Consider the following 23703-nt stretch of genomic DNA (forward strand, 5'->3'; position numbering starts at 1 on the left):
TGGTAGGCAGTTGCATAGAACATGGAATTTAAAAAGAAACTGATTTCTTAAGTGGTATTCAAAAAGTAAACAGCATTACTGCGTTGCGGCAGATTTGGGGTGATATATAGCAGCTAAGAGTGTTATTACTGCCGCAAAGTACCCACTAACCTAACCTAACCTAAACAATTTGAAACCTCATTTCATATAGAAATTTCAACTCTACGCATGAATATATTTCTTTGTTTAATGAGTGCATTTTATTACATTCCTAAAATATTATTTCAAGTACACTATCTATAGTTATTTTTGAATATTTTTCAAACTGTCTCGGTCATCAAATATTCGGAATTTGGGACCATGAGTTTTTTGGATTTTCTTTTAATTTTCTATTTAGTTTTTAAAATATAATTGTAAAATACAATTTGTTTGTTTTATTTATACCTCTCTTATTATGTTTAGAGTAGTAATAATTTGTTTAAAATCAAATTCTACTGAAAATGAGAGCTCTGATAGAATAAGAAACCAAAAATAAGGAAGACAATCAGAATTCTCCATTGAAATACAACTTTCCTTATTATTACCACCATTATTATGAATAAAACCGTTCTATCAAATTATTTCCTACCTAAAGTAAAAAATGGCAATTTCTGTCTAGCTTGCTACCTTCACAACGTAACGTAAAACGTAGAGAATTCTTAATAGTTTTATTTTACGATGTTCTGATAGTTTTCAATCAGGTTTAAAATACTTGACTTACATATCGGTCAATTAAATTTTATCTGGCAATTGATATTAAATTTGGTTGATAAGGTAGGTGCAGTGTGTAATTGAGGTGTTGTATGACGACCGATAATAAATTATTGATTCATTTTGATTTCGAAATATTTTAGATTATTTTCTGTGTTTTGGCTGAGATTTTAATGAGGGTTCTGTTAAAATTCCTCTTACGGTAAAGTAGAGATCACCACAGCGTACTTTTTGTATAGCTGAGAGCTTTACTTCAATAATTTTGTGGTACATCTTCGAATAATAAACCACGACACTTGGAATATCTTAAAAATACTCAATCAAACAAGTAAGTATCACATTGCATAAATGCAAAGTTTATTATATCCTCTTCAAATCAATTGAAAATCAGTCTTAGAGATTTCTTGGCCGCCCAAAAGAAGTCTTGTTTCTGGGTAGAACAGTGCTGCTTAACACCTGTAAATGAAATATAAGTGGGTATTAAGTTTTGGCGGCGGTAGATCTCCCTGTGGGCTAGGTGATCATGCCCGGGGCGCGGCCGTGCTCCAATAGTCTTAGTTCGGAGCTTGTATACGAGATGTTGAGAAAACTTCGATAGCGTGATTCAGAATACGCGTGGCGCCATCTCTTGACGAGAAGCGGGAAGTCGCCACAAATAAAAACACATAAAAATTCAGCATTTTTTTAATTTTTATTTATTACGTTCAAAATAAGTTTTGAACATCTGTATAATACAGATTCGCGAAGTAGAAACATTTAAAGAAAAATTTAAAAACGAATATCAATAAAAAGCGGTTTGGCTAATGATCAACATTTTTCTGTAGAAATATTACATGTAATGTGAGAATAGACTCCATAATAACATAATTGAAAATATTGGAACTAGAGAAGCTGAAATTGGATGGTCATCCCACATTTAAAAAAACGACGTTTAATTATAAATAAATGAATAATTAGGTACTCGCCTCTCCGTCATTTTCAAAGTTATGTGTTCGTACCGACTGCTCCACGGACGACACACGAGACCCTATGAATCAAACCATATTTTAAAAGTGGTAGAACCCTTTGTGGTCCGGCGGCACCACCGCCACACCTATTTTTGCCTCATAATAGCAGTGTTAAGCGCTGCGGTGTTCTAGTTTGAAGTGGTAAGGGAGACATACTTTTCCGAGGCGTTCCAGCTTAGTGTTCATGGTTAGCAGCTAATCTGTGGCCGACCTCAGGTAGAAATCCAATCTTATCTGGAGTTGATTACAGATGCCCATATAAGTGGCCCCTTACCATCCGGTGGACTGCATGCTCGTCTGCTACTCCTGTTATAAAAAAAATACCAGTATGACATACAGGATGCCAGGTTAACTGGCCAGACAGAATAATTATACATTCTACGTCTGGGTGCTGCCGTCGTCTTTATATGTTCATGGTTTATGGGGTTCAAAATACAATCTTCAAAAATATAAACAGTTTATATGATATCTTCTAATTAATGACTAATCGCAATTAAAATAATAAAGCTATCTTACTTTTATCTAAAAGATATGTCTTATCTATTACTTATACTTTCTTAATTTTAGATCCACTTATATATATGAGTGAATCTAAAATGACTGTTATACGTAAGTTTATTTTTAATCTCTGAATTGCTATATTCATCTATCAGTACCTCATTGAAGTGTTATTTATATAAAATTAACTCACGTGTCGCCGTTTCCCCTTTCTCAGTCTGAAATAATTAATTGAAATGCATTTATTTTTGAATAAGGCTACGAGGTCATAACTTGTATGTATGTATGTATGTAACTATGTAACGGAATCTTTGAACCCGATTTGTATCCACTTTGAATTCCGTTTCAGTTTAATTCAAAATTTTGAAGAAATATCAAGAACCGATGACAGTACCCGATTTTAATAATTTTGTACCATTGTCCTTATCAACATCCTCAGGATTAACGATTTTCGAGGCGAGATTGTTAGAGCGCCTTAGAGAAAGTTCAACGCAAAGTTACTAGATTGCAACAATTATGGCTTTTTAGTTTCAATAACTGTTATATCGTGTTTTTTAGTTTTGTAAACTTTACATATTTAATAATTTAATCTATTGCCAGGTCGAAATATTAAGAATATTAATAACAAAAGTACTAGAGATGGCACTACACGTAACCTGAATCACGCTATCGAAGTTTTTTAAACAATTTTTAGTTTGCTTGCGTACTTATGTTTTGAAGTTGGACTAGTTCACAACTTAATGGTCCAAAAACGACATGAGATCGATAAAAAGAAATTCAAAAATAGATAGATGAAGACAAAATTATCAAAATCTCCCAGGAGGGTAGGGAATTATGTTGGGTCCAGTAGAATATAATTATGGCTTGAAAATATTCCTACCAAGCTGGGAATTATATCGCTCTACTAGAGAAGTAGATTTGTAAAAATTCTAATGACGCAGTTTTGGTTTTGACCGAAGTCTTTCAGCATTTTTAGCTATTTCTTACAGTTTCGAATTTAGCCATGATGGCCCATTTAAAAGAAATCATAGCGTGATTCGGGATTGTGTGTCATCTTATAGAGTTGCGAAAACTCGACGCAAATGGCTGGCATTCTTACCAAATCAATAACACTAGGTTTGTAGTATTTCGCGTTCAATTCCTTTTCACTCGGTGATATTATCGCCGTCATTGTTGCTGAAAATATATTTAATTATTTATCATATGGAGGTTGATGCTACATTTATGTTAAAGGTGAGGAATGGGCAAACCACTACTTAATGTTTTGTCTTCCTTGATTAAGTTTCACCGCTTATTTCCATCACAAAACACCTAGTGAAGTGGTGGTAGATATAATGACATTCACCTATGAGCTTATTTTGAATTTTAAATAATGATTTGATTTGAGTTGCGGCAGTAGTCACTTACCATCAGGTGGACTGCATGCTGGTCTGCTATTAGAAAAAAAAAGGATAAAGATGACACTAACATTGCTTCCTCCACACGAACTCACGGTAGTTAAGGCTTCATGTCTTTCCCCCCGTTTTAGGATGAATGCCCCCCCCCCCCCACTAGAGTTCCCCGAAGGTTAAGGAGATCTTTGTACAGTAGTAGGAACAGATTAAAGGTGACACCAAAGAGTATAGTAACCGATGGTGACACTAACACTGCTTCCTCCAGACGAGCTCGCGGTAGTAAAGTTGTTGGCAATTGATGGAGGGTTCAGAACCCTTCGCAGTTTGGAGAACACACTTCCCCCAAGAGTTTCCCCAGGGCTAAGTAGATCTGTATCCAACAGTAGGAACGGTTTGCAGATGTTGATGAGACTAATAGATACTGCTTCCTCCACACTGCCTCACGGTACCAAGGTTCGCATTAACTGTATGGTGGGCTATGTAGAATTCCTTCAGGTCCTTCTCGAGTTATAGAATTTCCCCCCCCCCCCGTGCCTTCAAGGATAATGAGATCTGTGGCCAGCTATTAGTAGTTTCAAGATAACTAACACTGCTTCCTCCACACAGAGTCGCGGTAGTTGACTCGCTTGGCCGCGCGGCGCCGCTTGCCGCGCGGCCGCCGCGACTCCGCCGACAGCTTGCGCCACACGTGGTGGTACAGGCAGCGGGACGACGCGTTCGACACCTATGCATACACTCAAGTTGGGCTTCGACACCTGGGCATACACTTCAGTTGGACTGGAATAATAATCCCTATGACTTTATAATATAGGAGTGGCAGAACATGCAGTAAGTTCCAGCTTAGTCCTCAGGGGAAACGGCGCATCTGTGGCAGATCTCCGCCGATACGCCGCTACCCCTGAGGAATAAGCTGGAATGCCCCGGAAAAGTATGCCTCCCTTACCACACCCTTAAAACAAGAACACAGTAGCGCTTAACACTGTTGTTATTAAGCAGAAATTTATCAATTCGCATGTAGTTATCTCCTATGGCCTGAACCTTTCTTACTTTGTCAAGAGACCTTTACCTACTGCCTCTAATTGACCTAAATTGTAGCCAAAATATTTTAAAAATCGTAACCAATTCGCATTGAGTATCATCCAATTCGTCTTCCATTATATCCAGTTCATCCGTATCCTTAGCGGGGATGATCAGCAGCTTCGTCTCCGGACAGGAGCTGGTCACAACCATTTCTGACGACTTTGGGAATATAAGACGATGGGCTGTTCTGAAAGTTGCAGAAGTCCATGTGTAATGTTTCTATCACTGGTAAGCATTTGTGTTTAAATCTAAGTTGAACCCTGGATTAGAACTTCAACAGAAAATTTAAGTTAGCTACAGATGCGTTATTACCTGATACCTGTACTCCAGATAATCTAATCTGGGGTTGATTACAGATGTCCATGGGCGGCAGAAGCCACTTACCATCAAGTGGACTGCAGGCTCGTTGCAAAAAAATCTCATGTAGATTCAAATCTTGGGTTTAAGGGAGCCCCCTAAGTCATTTAGGACTGAAATCGAAAACATCTAACGTTTAGACATTTTGGAGTTACCAGACGAGTTACATTAATATTTTTTTACTCCCCCATTCTTAATTAAGGAATTCTCGATATATACCTTGGTACATAACATGGAGGTTGGAACACTTCCCGCGTAGCCATGTCTTGACAGATGCCGTCCAGAAGAACTATGTCTTCCATCAGCTCATTTACCACAAAGATCTGGGCACAAGAATTATAACTTTAAAAGCAATTACAGTTCTAAAATCTTACAACACTTGCCGACAGTGGCGGATTTACCAGCAGGCTGAGTAGGCTTCAGCCTAGGGCGGCAGATTTTTGGGGCGGCAAATTTGGGGACCGAATGTTTTTTTGCTAATTAGGAAGCTAGTTCATTCATGCCTTAAACGTGACATGAACTGGCGTGACGAGCAAAAAAAAACACGGGAACCGTACGCGGGCGCGGCAAGCAAATAAAAAGAGAACCGTGTCATAGGCCGGCGCAACAACCAAAAAAAACAACGGGAAACATGTTCTGAACCAACATGGCGAGCAAAAAAAAAACAGGAGCGCAAGCTACCTAATCCGATAAACTACCTAGTCCAATATACCACCTAGTACGGGAAACTACCTAGTCCCTGAACCAGTATATACGCCTCACCTCTAGTAAGACATGACAATTGTAGAAGCAGGGGCGGCAAAAACTGTCCAGCCTAGACCTTAATTTTTTTTAAATCCGCCACTGCTTGCCGAGGACAACTGCTTCAAGAACAGAAGATACAAATTAGTCAAGTCATGCTTATAAACGAAAAATTAGCCACTAGAAATCAACCGTCAATCTGGTAATGCTGATAGAACTTTATTCGTTTGAACATAAATAAAATCTAGTAAGTACGAGATCAGCGACATCTTCCCGAAACTTGTCAATAGATGGCACCACTAGTACTTCTGAATCGCGCTATCGAAGTTTTCTCACCCCTTGCATATAAATCCCGAACTTAAATTATTGGAAGCCGGCCGCTTGGGCTTGATCAAATAACTGCGTGGGAACCTTTGTCAATAGAGCCTACCTTGAAAGCCTTCAAGCAGGGCACGAAGGCATGTTCGAGTCTCATGCTGAGTCTCTCGGTTGCCCAGCCGTGGTACGCTGGGACGCTGGGCAGCACCATCAGCGCCAGCTTGATGCCTATCTCCCGCCACATCGCTGACTCCAACCTGAACAAATTCATTCTTCGCCATTTTTTTTATAATATAAGAGTAGCAGACGAGCATGCTGTCCACCTGATGGTAAATAGCTACTACCGCCCATGGACATCTGTAAGCAACCCCAGATAGGATTAGATATTCCTACCTGACGTCGACCACTGATGCGCCGCTACCCCTGAGGACTAAGCTGGAACGCCTCGGAAAAGTAAGTCTCCCTTACCACACCCTTCAAACCAGAACACAGCAGCACTTAACACTGCTGTTATGAGGCAGAAACAGGTGTGGCGGTGGTGCTGCCGGAGTGGAACCACAAAGGGTTCTACCACCTTCAAGTGTCTCCACGTACTGGAACCTTATAAGAACTGTAACACTATTATAACAGTTACCCCATAATAGGATGTGGAGCGAGGTTGAAGGCCTCCTTGATGACCGGCATCGTGATATAGTAGGCCTGCACCGCCGTGTCGCAGCGCACTGTGTAGCTGTACGGCCTGTTCGTGAGGACCTATGAACGATCACATCAATATTTATAAGGTAGGGAAAAAACATGTAGTCTTTCTGATGGTAATTGTTCAGGTGTTTGTAAATTATTAAAAATCGTACAGGAAGAACTTCACTGAACCCATTAGTCTTTTGAAAATAATAATGAAACAAAAAACTAAAATTGAGAATATCTTGAAATCAAAGACAATGTTTTTTTAACAATGTTAAACTAACTTAAATCCTAAAATCCTAAATAGTACCTCACCGCTGGAGGGGGGATGAGAACCCCTGTTAGAGGAAGGTAAGGTGTCGATCACTGATACGTTGCCATTTCTAAGAGAGGGAGAATTAAACATCCACATACTCGTGTGGTCTGGTTTGAAGGGTGCGGTAAGAGAGACATACTTTTCCGAGGCGTTCCAGCTTAGTCCTCAGGGGTAGCAGCGCATCTGTGGCCGACCTCAGGTAGGAATATCTCATCCTATCTGGGGTTGATTACACATGTCCTTGGACGGCAGTAGACACTTACCATCAGGTGGACTGCAGTCTGCTACTCCTATATCATAAAAAAATATATCCACACATCATATCGGCACTTTAAATGGTAGTAAAATCATATAAATTTCGATCTACAGAAGGTAGGAGACTTACCCCAAGAACTCCAATAGCATTCCCCGAGACAATATAATCCTGGCTAGGTTCAGAGAACTTCAGATCGGTGAGGAACTCGTAGTTGGGTATCGCTTCGTCGATGTCACCGTCAGGTGGCACGTACGTGGCTTCGAGCAGCCCGGAGACCAGGATGTAGAGGCCTTTGGGCTCGTCGCCTGAAGATATAGAGTATGACGTAGAGGTGAGTAACTCAGATCTGAACCGGTTCAAATATTCACATCACTTATTAGATGAGTTTGAACCACATCCAACGACTCGCACAGTTCGTAACGCGGGTCGCGAGTCACGCAGCTCGTTCAGATCAAACAGATCCATTGAGTAAATTTAAACTGATCTGTGAACCGGTTAATAACTCCGGTTCAACCTTATGATTCGCGACCTGATCTGCACTTCGCGTGATCTGTTTGAGTTACCCATGTCTAGTATGACGGGAGAGACAAGGAGTGCAGAACTCTAATAAACTTATTAGCATTGGGGCGTTTTAACAGTTATAACCTATGATCAGTAAGAATTGAGTATGCCTGATATCATTGATGTATAATATGAGGCTGCTAGAACCACAGTGGCTTAACTGCATTTTAATGATTTTAATTTAATTTAAACATGTTGTAGTCCGCGTAAAACTGCTAGTCTGCTCTGAATATAGAAATGAATTGCGTCGCCATAGCAAATTGTATGACTACACCTCCCCGCAACAACTTTAGAGCGGACTATACACGTTTACTTTTCTCCATATTGTAAATCGTTTTTTGTAGTTAGGCTACTCTGATTCTACCAGCCTCAAATCAGCTATTACGCTATTGCTTTTTTAAGAGGACGGGGGAGGTGGATTGGTCGAAAGCAGAAAGCGGAGACCGAAAAGCAACAAAAATTACTTCATTTCTTCATTTTTTGTCATCAAGTAATAATACTTCCTGAAATTTATTGGCAATTAATGGCAGTAACTTCTTCAGCCATGAAGAAAGTAATCATAATAAAATATACTTTTAGTGACAAATTGATTTAATGTTAATTTTAAAATATTAAAAGATCTTACAATGCCAAAGATTTAATCAAATAGAGAAATAGATAAAATCTCTAGAATTCTGTTTAATTATACTTGGCTCCACATACAATTAAATAAACTAAATAAAATAAGTGGTACTTAGGATTTTTACAAACCTCGTGAAATAAGTATGTCGTTGTAATTGTAATTAAGTATTTCGGAGTTTTCTATAAAGTAATCGGCCACCCTTTGATTGTTTTGAAGCCAGGAGACTGCGCGTAATTGGGTCTGCAAAAAAATTATAATGTAAGTAGTTTTGTAAGTATATGAAAATAATGTTTTCTACGCTCACTTCCCCACGCTAGGGTCTTTCCTATATCGTGGGTGCCGTAAACACTTAAAGACGAATACAAAACCACTCAGACCTAGAATAGAGTTCTACGTTGAAATCTTAAGTATAGTCCGCGCCAAACTGCTAGTCCGCTCTGAAGTTGTTACGAGCAGGTGTAGTCATACATGCGAATGCGACGCGATTCATTTCTATATTCAGAGCGGACTAAGACTACTCGTAATATCTTTTATTAAACTCAATCAATTATCTGTTTAATTCAAAATATATTTTATTATTTGACTGCTACTTTCAGAAATTAGCTCGTTTAAATAATGAAAAAGGACATATTTTGAATAATAAACTCTTCTACTTCATAATATTAAATTAAATCTTTCAATTATTACTTCAGGAGAAGAGGGCGCCACAAGGCTTCCTTTATGACGGCATAACTGCACTTTTTCCTGAATGGCATTCACAAGGGATTTATACTCCATTTCATCCAGAAATCCTGTAAAGAAATTAAATTTGAAATATGGTCTACATAAAATTTAACCTATAGAACTTCAATTTTTTTTATATAACTTATCATATTATATAACCATAGACTTAGAACTTTTTCACTACGTATGTAACAATGCTTTAAAATAATAAAACGTAATTTTTCCATTTTAATGTTTTAAAGCAAATAATCCATAATAAGAGAAATAATTAGTAATTATTTTCAAAACAAAAACCCCAACTGCTTAAAAATAATTAACTGAAAAGAGGAGTAATGTAGCTTTTTTTCTCTCCCACAATTTAGACGAATCCAACGACCCCTTAGACGTAAATGTGAAATACATACTTACATACATACGATCGAAAACATTAACCTACGCAATCAGGTGGAAGCAGTAGAGCAGTGATAGCCTAGTGGTTAGGAAACGCGGCCTCTCGATCGAGGGGTCCGAGGTTCAAATCCCAGGCACGCACCTCTAATTTTCAAATTTATGTGCTTATTAGAAATTAGTTATCACTTGCCTAAACGGTGAAGGAAAACATCGTGAGGAAACCTGCATACCTGAGAGATTTATAAAAAATCTTAAAGGTATGTGAAGTCTACAATACGCACTTGGCCAGCGCGGTGGACTATGGCTTAATCCTTCTCATTCTGAGAGGAGACCCGTGCCCAGCAGTGGGACAGTAATGGGTTGATGATGAATCAGGTGGAAAAATTATAAGATGACATGATAACATCCACCTTCTTCCTTTAGTTGCATCGCATCCAGCAGCATAATATTCAAGGTGGATGTGGTAGCTTGTCTGGTCTTCACCGTGATGGCTGTCCAGGGTCTGTCCCGCTGGAGAAGTCCGAGCTGACGGGTCACTGTTAACCTGATGATGGAGGGAACTGTTTGATGCTTATTGGCTTCGAAGCACTGGCAGATTAAGAGCAGCAGGAGCCCCCGGTCCGGGGGGGTCTCTAAATACAATTGTCAACTGTTACGAAGTAAAAGTCAGTAGAATAACAGAAAATTTATTCAAATATACTCGTCCAGTGAAACTTGGTTAAGTGGGACGTGGACAAGTGCGAAACCACCATAACTGAAATTTATGCTGAGATCAAAATGTATGTTCCGAAGAATTATAAGTTCTCTAAATATTAGATGAAGCTTCAACTTTAGAACTCGCCAAAAATACAAATACTTACGACGATCTAAAAAGAAAAAGTTTTCTCATTTAAACTAAAAGAAAAGTACGAGTTTTGAGATTACCTATCAGCTTCCAAGACAGCATTAAGATTATCTTGTATGTGTATATTGTCTACCAATTGCGGTAGTAAGCTGCACACCTCTTGCTCGCCGGTCACGAAACCCTGATAATAATATTAAAATTTTAAACTTGATTCGAATACAATGTAACACATCAGAGTTAATAATAAATTAAAGTAAGAAAAATAATTTACTAAGGGAGTAGCAGACGAGCATTTTTTTATTTAACCTAACGATAAGACAGATGGGCTACCTGATGGAAAGCAGTCACCGTCGCCTATGGACATTTGCAACACCAGAGGAGTCGCCAATGCATCGCCGGCTTTGAAGGAGAGTTCTTTTTACACCCCTCTTGAAGAGCCCCATGTCATAGTCCTGAGGGAATACCTCAGGAGGAAGTTCATTCCACATTTTGCACGTACGCGGTAAAAATGACCGTGCAAACCGAACCGTGGAGGACCGTCACGGGTCAAGCTGATGTGGATGGAACCTCATCCTTCGGCGAGTGGTGCGATGAAGGAAGGGTGATGTAGGCACCAGATCGAACAGTTCCTCAGAATACACACCATTGTAAAGCATGCAGTCCATTTGATGGTAAGTGGCTACTGCCACCCGGCTGCTGGGGCTGATTACAAATGTCCATCATTTGTAATCAACCCCAGATAACATTAGATTTCAACCTGCAATGCGCTTAGCACTGTTGTTATTAAGAAATAGGTGTGGCGTTGGTCCTGTCGGATTCGAACCACAGAGGGTTCTACGACCGTTCATCGAGGAGATTCTAATAGTAGAGGATCCCAGTATAGGACGACCTTCACCGTTCGTTAATAGAAAAATTACATACTCATCAAAAGTATGAAGCCTTTATAATATGCAAACGTTAGGTTGACTATTTTTTCCTGTCACAGTCCTTGGGTAAGCCAACTTGTTAAAAAAATATAATCTAGACAGAATTTTTTTAGACAACCCATTTGCAATATAATTATCCACATATTTAATTGGACTTAAAATACTTTTCATTCATTAATCAGCTCGGTGAAGATCGTCTTATATCGGGATCTGGGACCATAAATTCGTTTTGAACATGAAAAAACATACCAGATATAAATGAAATAAGGTTCTTACCTTTCCAACATCATATCCAAACGCTAATTGTACGTCGATCATCCTGTCTATATACGCCATAACTTTCGGAACGGATACCCTAAAACATACAATTGGTCCTTCGAGCCAGATATGTTGAAATTCAAACAATATTTAGTTAATGTATCTGTATTTATAAGTGGCAAACGGCTTTTTGTGTGATATAAGTATACTTCATATTTTGTCGATGTGTTGTCACAACTGCCTATGGACATGAACATCCAAAATGAAAAACCACTAGAGTCCACCTCCAAAAAACTAAGTTGGAATGCCTTTCCTAACAGTCCAAGCAGACCCTTCAAGCAAGAACACAACTGCGTTACCCTTATACTAATGTTTATAAGGGTTCCGAATTTTCCGAATAGCAAAATGGTTTTAATGATGATCGATTACCTGGCCAATTTACATAGTCTCAAAAATCTAAGCATCCGCAATAACTTTGTCGCGGTCAGAACACTAGAATTAAAGTTATTCCATTTATCCCAGGGTGTTACTGTATCTAGGATATCGAGGACTAAATCTAGAAACAAAAATATAGAACTTTAATGCCTACATTTACATATTGGACAAATAAGATCATCATCGTCAGATTACAAATTATTTATTGTGTTTGTTTCAGGTTTCACAATATGGTCTTTTAAAAATCTATAATTGAGTTTAATAATTCAAATTTATCTGTATACTAGCTACTATACTGTATACTATATACTAGCTTTTGCCCGCGGCGTCGCCCGCGTTAAAAGAAAATAATATGACATACTATACATACATAAAACTGAAAATACCGTACCTTCATTGGAATGACAGTGGCGCCATCTGGCGAAAATTGGTCGTACCAACTCTGAAACCTTCGTGGGCTCATAGACAACAACTTTGCTAAAGGTCATCACTTGATGAAATGCATAGTTTAAGATTCAATCCTTACTAATATCGAAATATCAATTTTTTTGGTCTAAAAGATCGATTCTCGATTAATCGATCTTAGATCGCCATCCCTAGTTCCCGTGGGATTTCCAGGATAAAAACTATCCTATGTCCTTTCTCGGGTCTCAGACTATCTTTGTACAAAATTTCATTAAAATCGGTTCAGTGGTTAAGGCGTGAAGAAGAGATAACCAGACAGACAGACAGACAGACAGAGTTACTTTCGGATTTATAATATTAGTAAGGATAAGGATTGGATTGGAATATACCCAATCTTCAATGTTTTTAAGCAGTTCCCATGCAATAAGTAGAGAAATTAGTATAATTGTTAGAAAAGTATTGAGAGTGGGTTCCAAAATTCTTCCGCCTTGTTTCGTTTAAGCAGTTTTATGAAATCACGATAAAAAGAAAAACATCTAATTATATAATGGACATTTTTTAATGAATTTATTCATGATAGTGATCACTTACCACCCGTAGCCATTACGATGATGAAAAAGTCTAGTTTGTTCCAGTGAGATTTAAAGTAGCCAGATATTGTATATGCTAACATTTTTATCACCATTTCCAAAACGTATATTATGTAGAAGAATCTGCAATGACATAACATCCATCACTTTAATATAGTCATTATCATATTGTGATACGAGTATGATACAGACAAGGCATTTTCTATAAATCCTGTCATCTAAATCAGATGATCAGCCTATATTAGTATGGTCACTTGGAATGAGCGCAAATCTCTTGTGTATGATAATATTATGTAGATGGTAGGAACTCCTCAATGGATAACAGCTTATTGCTATAAATAAGAGCAATCGTCTTCTACTTTTGGGGTTAATCATTAATCATAAAGATAATTTGGTAAGAGCTACATAGAAAGACAATATCCTTACGCATTAATTAGTCAATAAGTATTTTTTTATTATGATTTAGAGGAAATATGAAAGACAATAATATATCAAAATTATGTATATCATTGGAAGTATACTCATAAAAATATACTAACAAATTTAGTGACTTCACAGTATACATCAGGGTGTTAGACACCGGGACCCTGGTCACCACCTCCAGAAGTATCACCGGGGTGTTGCACAGGATCATCAGGTAGATGAACCCATCGAACCACACGTTGGAGACCAGCCTGTAGCAGTACTGTCTCCAGGGGTGCCGCGGGACCTGGGCGTTCGCTGCTTCAGGGATCATCATGTTCACTAGTTTCCGACGGAGCCAGATTGCGTGCGCCTGAGGAACCAGGAAGGCGTCGAAAATAGTCCATTTAAAATGAATTTTATAATTAGTGAAATTCCTTGTCATCTTTCTTCGAAAATACCACTTTCGGTGAGTACCTTAATGTACCACCTAATTTTTTTTAAGAATTTGAAATAGTGGAAAGCCAATTGAGTCGAAACATAAAGGTTTCTACCATCTAGGTATTTCCAAATTTAAAATGCGATAAGGTATCTTTGTAAGAGGCATTAAAATATTGTCTCGAAGGCCAGCAACCTTAATAAAATTAGTTTCAAGGCAAGACAATTGATTCCGGGTTGGCGACGACTATTTGTGGATATCCCGAAATCAATATTATGTAGAATACAAACAAATTTTAAACTTGCGTCTCATAACAAATTTACGAAGATAGTAGTGAGCATAGACTTAGAATTTCTTCGCTACGCTATATCTATGGTAATGACTTACATACCTTCGGTCTCCACAAAGCGCCTAACACTTCCAGATTAACCCGCCCGTTGTCAGAATCGGCTGCCACCTCAACAGCTTGGACTAGAGTCCTAACACCCTCTTTGCTTATCTTCCCGTGTTCATACTGTCGCCAGTAGGAAATCTTCATTGCTTTGAGCACGCGTTGGTTAGCTTCCCTACAAAAAGGCAGAGTATGTGACATCCAATCAGTGACGAAATTTAATACATAAATTTGCTGAGGACAGATCTTTCAGAGTCAAAATTAGAATTAGTGCAAATTGGTAGACTTCATTCACCGTTGATAATGTTTTTAAGAAACTCCCTGCCTCATCGTTTAAGCAAGTGGTTATTAATTTCTAATGCGCACATAATTTTGGAACGGACACCACCGCCACACCTATTTCTGCGTTATAACAGCAGCTTTAAGGGCTGCTGTGTTCTAGTTTGAAGGGTGTGGTAAGGGAGACATATTTTTACAAGGCGTTCCAGCTCAGTCCTCAGGAGTAGCGGCACATCTGTGGCCAACCTCAGGTAGAAATATCTGGGGTTGATTACAGATGTCCATAAGTGTCCATGGGCGGCAGTAAACAATTACCATCAGGTGGACTGCAAGCTCGTCTGCTACTCATATATTATAAAAAATGTATCTAGATGCCCTGTATGTATATACATAAGTAGACTTAATTTGTCGTTAAGAACTTTCTTTACAGGAATCTCAGGCATATAGGTTTCCTGGCGTTATTTTCTATTACTGTTAATTAAGATTTAATTTAGTTCAATTGAAGGTTACCTCATCATCTCCGCAAACTCCTTCTTAGTGGGTTCATTGAGTATCTCCCGCTCGCAGTCAGGACACGTGGTGTACCGGTAGCCCATGTAAGTGTCATCATCGCTGTCTTCATCACGACCAGACATTTGAAGCTGGTATGGATGCTTTATTGTCGTACCTTATATGTCAGATTTGATTAGTGTTTTTAACTTTCAACATTTTCAATTGAAGTTGCAAACGATTATGATACCTAAATAATACTAATACTACTAATAATACCTGTGGTCAAGGATATCTGTAATCGATCTCTAATAGGATTAAAGTCCTACCTGGGTTCAGTCACACCTGCGTTGCTATCCTTATAACTAAGTTGAATTGCCTCTTCTCAATTACTCTCCTCTACCATATCATTCAATCCAAAATACAATAGCGGTAAAACCTATTAATTTTGCAAAATCAGGTGTAACGATGATCAAACGATAAATAGTTCTACTACCTTGCAAATTCCTACCACCTTGCTTTACCTAAATATGCTCATTATATTTTTGATAAACAAATACCGAATTGATCTTCCCAGTGGTGTATTCAGAAGTTATATTAGTCACCCGGAAACAACTGACCATCTCCAAATGTAACCAACTTATGAAAAACTAATGGAGTTTATATTCCACGTCTAACCAGATTACAATGTTAACCTTCCTGCACCAAATCCCAATTAGCATCAGCAAGGAACTTGTCCATCTTCAGCATGGAGATACAGCGGTCTCTGGTCAGCATGACGCGCTTCACACAGTTGGTCATGTTCGCCTTCTTGGCTAGAGATATCTCCGCCAAGCCCAGCATTTTGAGGACCTTCTGCATCGTCGTCGCGTTGATGAGCAGAGAGAGGAGTACCAGACCCGTGGTTTGGATGATAAAGATCTAGAATTAGCGAAGGAATAAGTAGTCAACAAAATAAATCCACCTGATGATAAGTGAATCTTTGCCGACCGACTTTTTTTACATCTGTAATCAACTGAACACGCCACAGCCCTGCGCACGCGATCGGGTGCGGGGAAGCGGTGCGGGGAAGCGGTGAGGGGGGCGGAGGAAGGTGCGCAAATAAAATTTGAGTCCTAAGGTAGGCCTAAAATGACTTACTACCCATGAGAACTAAATTGGAACGTCTCGGATAACTGTGTCTTCGCCTTACCACACCCTTCAAACCAGAACACATCAAAGCTTAATTCTGCTATTATAATATAAAAATGTAAATAGATTTTCAGATTTCTTACCTCACCAACATCAGATACTCCTGGCGTCTGGAGAACAATTAGCGCCAAACACAGCGAGAGAGGCCCACGGAGACCTCCCCACACACACGCCATCGAATGGTGCCAAGTGATCCCGTAGCCTATCCGCCTCAATATCGGTGTCATCGCCGAATACACCAGCAGCCTAGAGCAGTACACCGTCGTGTAGGTCACGAATATCAGCGCCACCTGACGCTCTGTTATCACATAACTGGCCTTCTCGAAGATGACCACACCAACCATTGAAAAGACTAAAGTGTTAGCCACGTACGAGAGAATATTCCAGAAGTTTGACATGACTTGCTCGACTTCCCCAGCCACAGTTGCTCGTCGTTTACTCACCATTATACCGACTATGATGGTCCCTAACAACCCTGACACGTAGAAGAACTTCTCCCCGATGTAGAAGGTTAGATACGCTCCAGCTAGCGTCACGGTAACCGAGCACAGAACGTCATAATACGTCAACGACAACAAAGTAGCTGTGATCTGACCCATCACGAGGCCTAGAAGAAGCCCACCACCAGCAAAACGGAGAAGCAGCAACGCTATTTGCGACGCTTCTGTCACAGCATACGCCAAATAACCAAACACAGCGGTAAATTCAATCATAACCGTGGTATCGCCTATTAACCCTTCACCTAAAAGTAGTACACTGACATACTTCCCCTTCGAAAGCTCCCGAAGCTGCCTCACCACTTCCATTGGGTATATCGGAGAGCAAATAACTCCAAAGAGAAAAGCCGTGGCAAAGTTCCACGAGGATTCAATCAAATGGTACGCCATGAAGGCGACAATAAGCGCAGTTAGTAACGCACCGGGTACTCCCACTAGAAGAATCTGCGGGAAACTCTTCAGAAATGAATGGGAGTCAACTGAATATGAAGTATTGAAGATAATAATGGGTAAGAAGCCTAGCAGCAGCAAATCGATGTCAACATAACATATTTGTACAATAGGTTTGAATTCAGGGAACGTATGCGCGCAAAAACCCGCTAAACCTCCAAGGGAGAACATGATAACTCGGTAGGGAACACACATATTGGTCCATAGCACAATCGCTCGTACTACAACACCGATAAGGATCGCTGAGAATATAAACAGGAACGCCAAGGAAGTCGGATATGAGAGTGACGGACGATACGGATCGTCGAATACAATACTAGAATTTCTTCGAGTTCCATTTGCGTGCACTACAGTAAGAGTTAGTAAAACGTAAAATATGTGCGGCGTTGAAAACATTTTGACATTCTCAAAAAGCGTGGCCTTAGAGAACGTGCGAGTGCTTTACTTTTTAGGGTTCCGTATATAAAAGATAAAAAACGAAAACTTACTTTGGCAAAGAGAGATCTCCCGCCGGGCTAGTCTCAGTTCGTAAATTTTGTATGTACAAGGGTTTAGAAAACTTCGATAGCGTGACAGCGATTCAGAATACTCGTGGTGCCATCTCTTGTCGAGTAGCGGGAAGTCGCCACATCACTAAGCCTCAGACGTCTGTCTGTCTGTCATGGGGTTCTATTCGGTTCATGAGAACCGTAATAAATAGACACTTGAAATTATCTCTGAGTGTGAATTGCTATGGGCTCTATAAAAAAAAATAACTAAAGATAAAATAGTTAAAAAACGGGGTTACCCTTACAAGAAACATATTTTACCAGTACTAAGCACTATTTCACCAGCATACAGAAAACACTTTAATTTTTTTACAGCGCCTTTATTTATACGTTTGCCCTAATAATAAAAAATAAATAAAAATGAGATTTCGATGGTACAGAACTCTCCATGTGCGAGTCTGAATCGAAGTTAGCCATTTATTATGTATTATTAACGTCAACGTCATTACTATTATATTTTTAATTAAAACCAAAAGCATTTTACAAATGTTTATTAAAATTTACAATTATTGTCAATTATCAAACAATAAAATAATACTTACAAAGTTGTTTATGAAGTTCTAAATTTTATTTAACATACTAATCAAATGAACACTTTAAAAATAAATGAAAATTATAAAAAAAATGTCATAACACTTAAATAATAACACATACAAACGACAGACAACTTATACATATAATTAAACAATAGGTACAGTCCGCGCCAAACTTCTAGTCCGCTCTGAAGTTGCGCGCAGGTGTAGTCAGAGAGCCAATGCGGTTGAACACAACTACAAGCATATACTCCGTAACAACGTAAGGGCACACTAACACTATGTGCCCGCAGGGAGAGCGGACAGTCTTCGTCCCGCTAATATCTACAATTTGCTATTGCGCGACTCGTTTCTATATTCGGACCGGACTAGTAGTGGTGCGCGGATTATACAATTATTACAATCCATATAATATAAAACTAATAATGTCATTTTTTATAATAAAGAAATAGGAAGCAAACATGTCCACCTGATGGTGAGTGTACTGACACGCAACTGTAATCAACCACTGATCCACCTAAGGTCGGCTACATGCGTCGTTACCCCAGAGGACTAAGTTATAACGCCTCGTAAAATTATATCTCCCTACCACTTTCAAACCAAACCACTGCTGTTATAACAGAAATAGATGTGGCGGTGGTGCCGCCGGAGTCGAACCACAAATTCTACCACCTTCTAAATCTTTTTTACGACTTTCTACCACCATTTTCTTTTTGAAATGAAAACTTAAGTTAAGTGTAATTTAATTAAAGCTATAAAACTCATACAAAAATTCATTATGACTAACAAAAAAATCTCTCATAAATTCTTTGGAAATAGTAACCTAACACCCTTATTTGTAGTAGGGGTTTTGTAAGGGGAGTATTTTTGTGGTGTTTTCCTTGGGGAGCGTCTGGGAGATGTGTAATCTTCTTCCATTGGGGAGAGATCGTTTGACAAATCTTTTCTCGGTGACGAATATTGATCTTTTATCGGTGACAAAGTACGACTATCTTTTCTTGGTGATAAGAGCATATCCTTTGTAATCGAAAATCTACTGTTTTGTTGCGAAAAAAGATTATCTTTTGTACTTGACAACCTCTTTCTTGGTGATACACGTTGACTATCTTTTCTTGGTGACAAAACTTTATCTGTTGTAATTAACAACCTGATCTTTCTTGGCGACATGCGTTGAATATCTTTTGTCGGGGATACAATTTGACTATCTTTTCTTATTGACAAACGTTGCCTATCTTTTATAGATGACAAATCTTTTCTAGGTGACAAATGTTGACTATTTTTTCTTGGTGACAAGTGACTATTTTTCCTAGGCGATATATTTTGGTTATTCTTCGGCGACATTATTTCATCTGTATCTATATTTTCGTTTTTCTTTTTAATAGTTTCTTTTTGCTTTTCTTCCAATTCTTTCAACTCTTTATAGGCCATTTCTAACATTCTTTTCTTCCATTCGTCATAAGGCTCTATTTCAGATTCTTTAGATGTTTCTTCTGGATGCTTTTCAATTTCAGCATTTTCAGTTTCACCTGTGAATTAATTAAACAGTAATTGCAACGTCTGAAAGAAAATGAGATGGTTTAAAATGTATTTAATCTTCACAGCAGTATTTCTAAATCAATGGTCCCCTGGGTCCTCCCGAGGTATTTTTAGGGCAGTAAAATTTAATGTATGGAGTACCTTTTTTTCGTACACCCTTTTCCTGAACGGGAAAATTATACTCGCGCTCAGAACCGCACGTTTTATGGTTTAAAATATAAATATTTTTTCACACGACAGTTTCAATGTTAGAGGATCATAGTGAGCCCGCAAATACCTTTTTTTTCATTAGCTTATTCCCAAAAGACGACTCTAACTGTATTTTTTTTATAATATAGGAGTAGCAGACGAGCATGCAGCCCACGTGATGGTAAGTGGTTTCTGCCGCCTGTGGACATATGCAATCAACCCCAGATAGGATTAGATATTCCTACCTGAGGTCGGCCAAAGATACGCTGCTTTCCCTGTGTACTAAGCTGGAACACCTCGGAAAGTTATTAAGGCCACAACCTTCAAGCCAGAACACAACAGCACTTAACACTGCTGTTATGAGGCAGAAATAGGTGTGGTGGTGGTGCCACCGGAGTCGAACCACAAAGGGTTCTACCACCTTCAAAGTATTAAGTTTACTGTGGCCTGCCCTACTCTGTACTAACTATTAATAGTACAATACAGAGTAAAATAATACTAATTATTATAGCTAACTACTCACCATTCACCACTGTAGTTTTAGGAGGCCGTCCTCTCTTCTTAGTGGTTGTTGCAAAGTTCTCGTTAACAAACTTAGTCCAATCGGCTTCCAGCTTCGCCCACTGCGCTGGCTTCAGTCTCGACTTCTCTGTCAACTTGCTTTTTGATATTTTCACTTTGTTTAATCTGAAATTTGTTTATAATTAACTTTAGATTCCTATACCATAATCTTCACTACTACCACTACTACTACTACCATAAAATTCTCATGTCACAGTGTTAGTTACCATACTCTGAAACTGCTCTACCGATTTTCACCAAATTTTATATGCATATTCAGTAGGTCTGAGAATCGGCTACTATCTATTTCTCATACCCCTAAGTGATAAGGGTTGTTCACCCTTAACATTATTTTATTTATAAGGCAACACAACATTTGCCGGGTCAGCTAGTTCAATATAATAAATTAAGTGTAAAAAAGTATGTAATATAGTTAGTAGTTAGTTTCTAGAATATAAGTCTACAATTTAGATATCTGCCTAACCGGGGATTGAACTCGAATTTCTCTGGACTTGAATAAAGCCTGCTGTTCTGGTTTGAAGGAAGCCACTTATGCAAGGCGTTACATCTCAGTTCTCAGGTGTAGCAACACTAGCTTCACATGTGTGGCTGATCTCGGGTAGGACTCCATTTTTAATCAGGGTTTGATAACATTCATTACAGGGATTTTTTACAGATATCCAGGAAGCAAAGGGCACTTACCATCCAATGGACTGAATTAGTATTGGCTACTTCTGTATGATAAAAAATGAAATACAAGTACAGAGTGTCAGAAATGAAATTTGTAAAATAAAATCCTAACTTTGAAATATACTATGAGTACTTAAAGTAGTAATTAGTAATATAAATAAATATTTTTATATACTTGCCTACAAGCTTGGTGCACAGCCATACAGACATACTGCGGTAGATTTAAATCGATTTCCTGAAATATAAGCAGAACAAATTTATTTTAAACTATACCTTAATATATAAAGATAATTATAAATATACCATTATTTGTAGTGTTAATCGATAATCAATCTATAACTTCTGCTATTCTACAAATAACAGTTGATAAAATGTTGATTGAATATCGATCAATGATTGATTTTACCCTAAGTCATCTACTTTGAATAAAATATCTTTAAAAACCCAATATAAGAAAATACTAACCATTTTAGCCTGCTTCCGATACTCCTCCAAGATGTTGCCAGCTAAGGCTTGAATACCATTACACTGCAGCATCACACACAACCCTGGGACCGTCAGTTGGTCGCTGTTGATCTCCAGCAGATTCTCCACAACCTTCCGGCAGTTTGTGTACGTAGGGGCCTTGAGGCCGGAGTACTTGATTGCTGTTTTCTGAAAATGAAATTATTTATACCAAAATTAATGATAAGGCCTTTTCACAAATTTTATTCATTTACAAGCCATTACTGTCCCACTGCTGGGCACCGGTTTAGACTCAGTGTGGTTACAGCCATAGTCTACTGTGCTCGCCAAAGGCAAATTGACAAACTTCACATCTTTTTTTGAGAACATTTTTTTCACTAATTTTATATAAACTAAGTATTTTACATCTAATTGATATTTGTTTTTTAATCAAATCAGTTTATTTGTGAAATGCTTAATATAAATACTATGGATTTTTTCATCACTGATCTGCAAATTATTTCTCGAAGGGAAAACCTTCAAAAGGCAAAAGGCACCCGACGATGTGGGTTCGATGCCTGGTTATGTGGGATTTTTACTGCATTAAAACCCCCCCGGTGGCCGTCCTCAACACTTGTTGGAGAATTCTGGGATCTCCAATGGAATACAACCGGAGCCCTTCAAGCGCGATGCCCAACGGGCTCTACCCTGGGGGAGCAGTTTTCGCTCCTCCCACACCATGTAGTGTTTACGACGGTATGCGACCACACTTACCGTCGTCCTTCCCGGGGTCACTTGCTGGACGGTTCGAGCTCCCACTCTTGCCGCCCGCAACCCCGAAAACCCCCTTTTATTCGCCTCCTACAACAGGCAGGGGATACCGTAACCCTATTCTAGTCCCAGAACTACAGGGACAACTGGCTCTACTACCTACTACTACCAAACTAGTCAGTCTACACTTACAGTATCCAACTCAACTCCCAGCAGGAATGCAGCTAGATCCAGGCAAATAACAACTTTGCTGGTGTCCGTCATGTTGCTCCCAGCTATGGTTTTGGTCTGCAAGAGCCTCTCAAACTCTGCTGCCTTCCTGTAATCACAAAATTAAACCATTAGTAAAATGGGCGGCAATAGCCACTTACGATCAGGTGGACTGTATGCTCGACTGCTACTCCTATATTATAAAAAAAAAAAAAATCTTACATAGCTTTTTTTTTATATTACAAAAACAAACTAACATGCAGTCCACATGTTCTGTGGTCATTGCTGTCATTGGATATCTAGAATCAACCCCAGATAGTATAAGTACCCTATATGAGGTCAGCCATAGAACTGTTGGTACCATTGAGGACTAAGAGATTCTGATGGGAAACCCATGCCCAGCAGTGGGACAATAAAGAGTTGACGACGTTGACGAGGCATAAGCAGGAATGTCTCATATATATAAGTCTCCCTTACCACTCAACATAGGAGAACTAAACATTTCTATTACGGTATACACATGTCTTGTTTCATTTAACAACGCCTTATCTCATTTGAAGAACGCTGACAGTTAGAAATGATGCTAACAGGTGGTTCACTTATTTAAGTTTTATTTAACCTTAAATTACCAAGATTTGGGTTTAAGAGTTATTCAAGGGAAAAGACAACTCATATAAAGGTATTTATTATAAACAAAAACATCAACATGTGTTTTTCGAGTTAAAAATAGCTTGAAAACAGAATACCTTAGAACCTTTTCTTCATCTCCCAAGCCTAGTTTAGTAGCCAAGAGCTGGAGAGATTTATTGTGTGTAGCCATTATTTTACATGGAGTTTAAATCACACAATCTTATTATTTCAGTAAAACAAGAAACGTAATTATTTAACACAAAGCGTCGATAAACTTAACCGCGAAATTTCGTACTGACAGCTGTTTAATTAGGACGTCAAA

General features: G+C 38.7%; 1 protein-coding gene across 1 annotated transcript; it reads right to left on the reverse strand.

Moving 5' to 3' along the window:
• Window positions 1-1097: 1097 nt before the first annotated feature.
• Window positions 1098-23686, reverse strand: LOC140756606 (sperm-specific sodium:proton exchanger). The gene is made up of 28 exons (XM_073092139.1): window positions 23498-23686; window positions 22734-22860; window positions 21792-21980; window positions 21506-21561; window positions 20599-20762; window positions 19174-19876; window positions 16406-17114; window positions 15827-16052; window positions 15153-15309; window positions 14364-14538; window positions 13671-13906; window positions 13133-13254; window positions 12131-12257; window positions 11720-11798; window positions 10598-10698; window positions 10084-10217; window positions 9248-9351; window positions 8689-8800; window positions 7507-7682; window positions 6759-6877; window positions 6237-6381; window positions 5285-5388; window positions 4748-4895; window positions 4217-4352; window positions 3334-3410; window positions 2428-2452; window positions 1695-1756; window positions 1098-1185 (listed from the first exon to the last, which is right to left on the reverse strand). Exons 1-28 carry the CDS (start codon window positions 23569-23571, stop codon window positions 1123-1125), a joined length of 4650 nt encoding a protein of 1549 aa, XP_072948240.1. The 5' UTR covers window positions 23572-23686; the 3' UTR covers window positions 1098-1122.
• Between the last annotated feature and the right edge of the window lie 17 nt (window positions 23687-23703).

This window comes from Epargyreus clarus, unplaced genomic scaffold (assembly GCF_041222505.1).
Source record: "Epargyreus clarus isolate Ecla_fem2 unplaced genomic scaffold, WU_Ecla_fem_2.2 ptg000035l, whole genome shotgun sequence".
Taxonomy (NCBI): domain Eukaryota; kingdom Metazoa; phylum Arthropoda; class Insecta; order Lepidoptera; family Hesperiidae; genus Epargyreus; species Epargyreus clarus.

Coding starts and splice junctions, on each gene's coding strand:
- LOC140756606 (XM_073092139.1), bottom strand. CDS start 23,571: ATGGCTACACACAATAAATCTCTCCAGCTCTTGGCTACTAAACTAGGC. Junction 19,877..20,598: donor TAAAACTACAGTGGTGAATG/GTGAGTAGTTAG, acceptor ATTAATTCACAG/GTGAAACTGAAAATGCTGAA. Junction 13,907..14,363: donor GCGCTTTGTGGAGACCGAAG/GTATGTAAGTCA, acceptor CTGGTTCCTCAG/GCGCACGCAATCTGGCTCCG.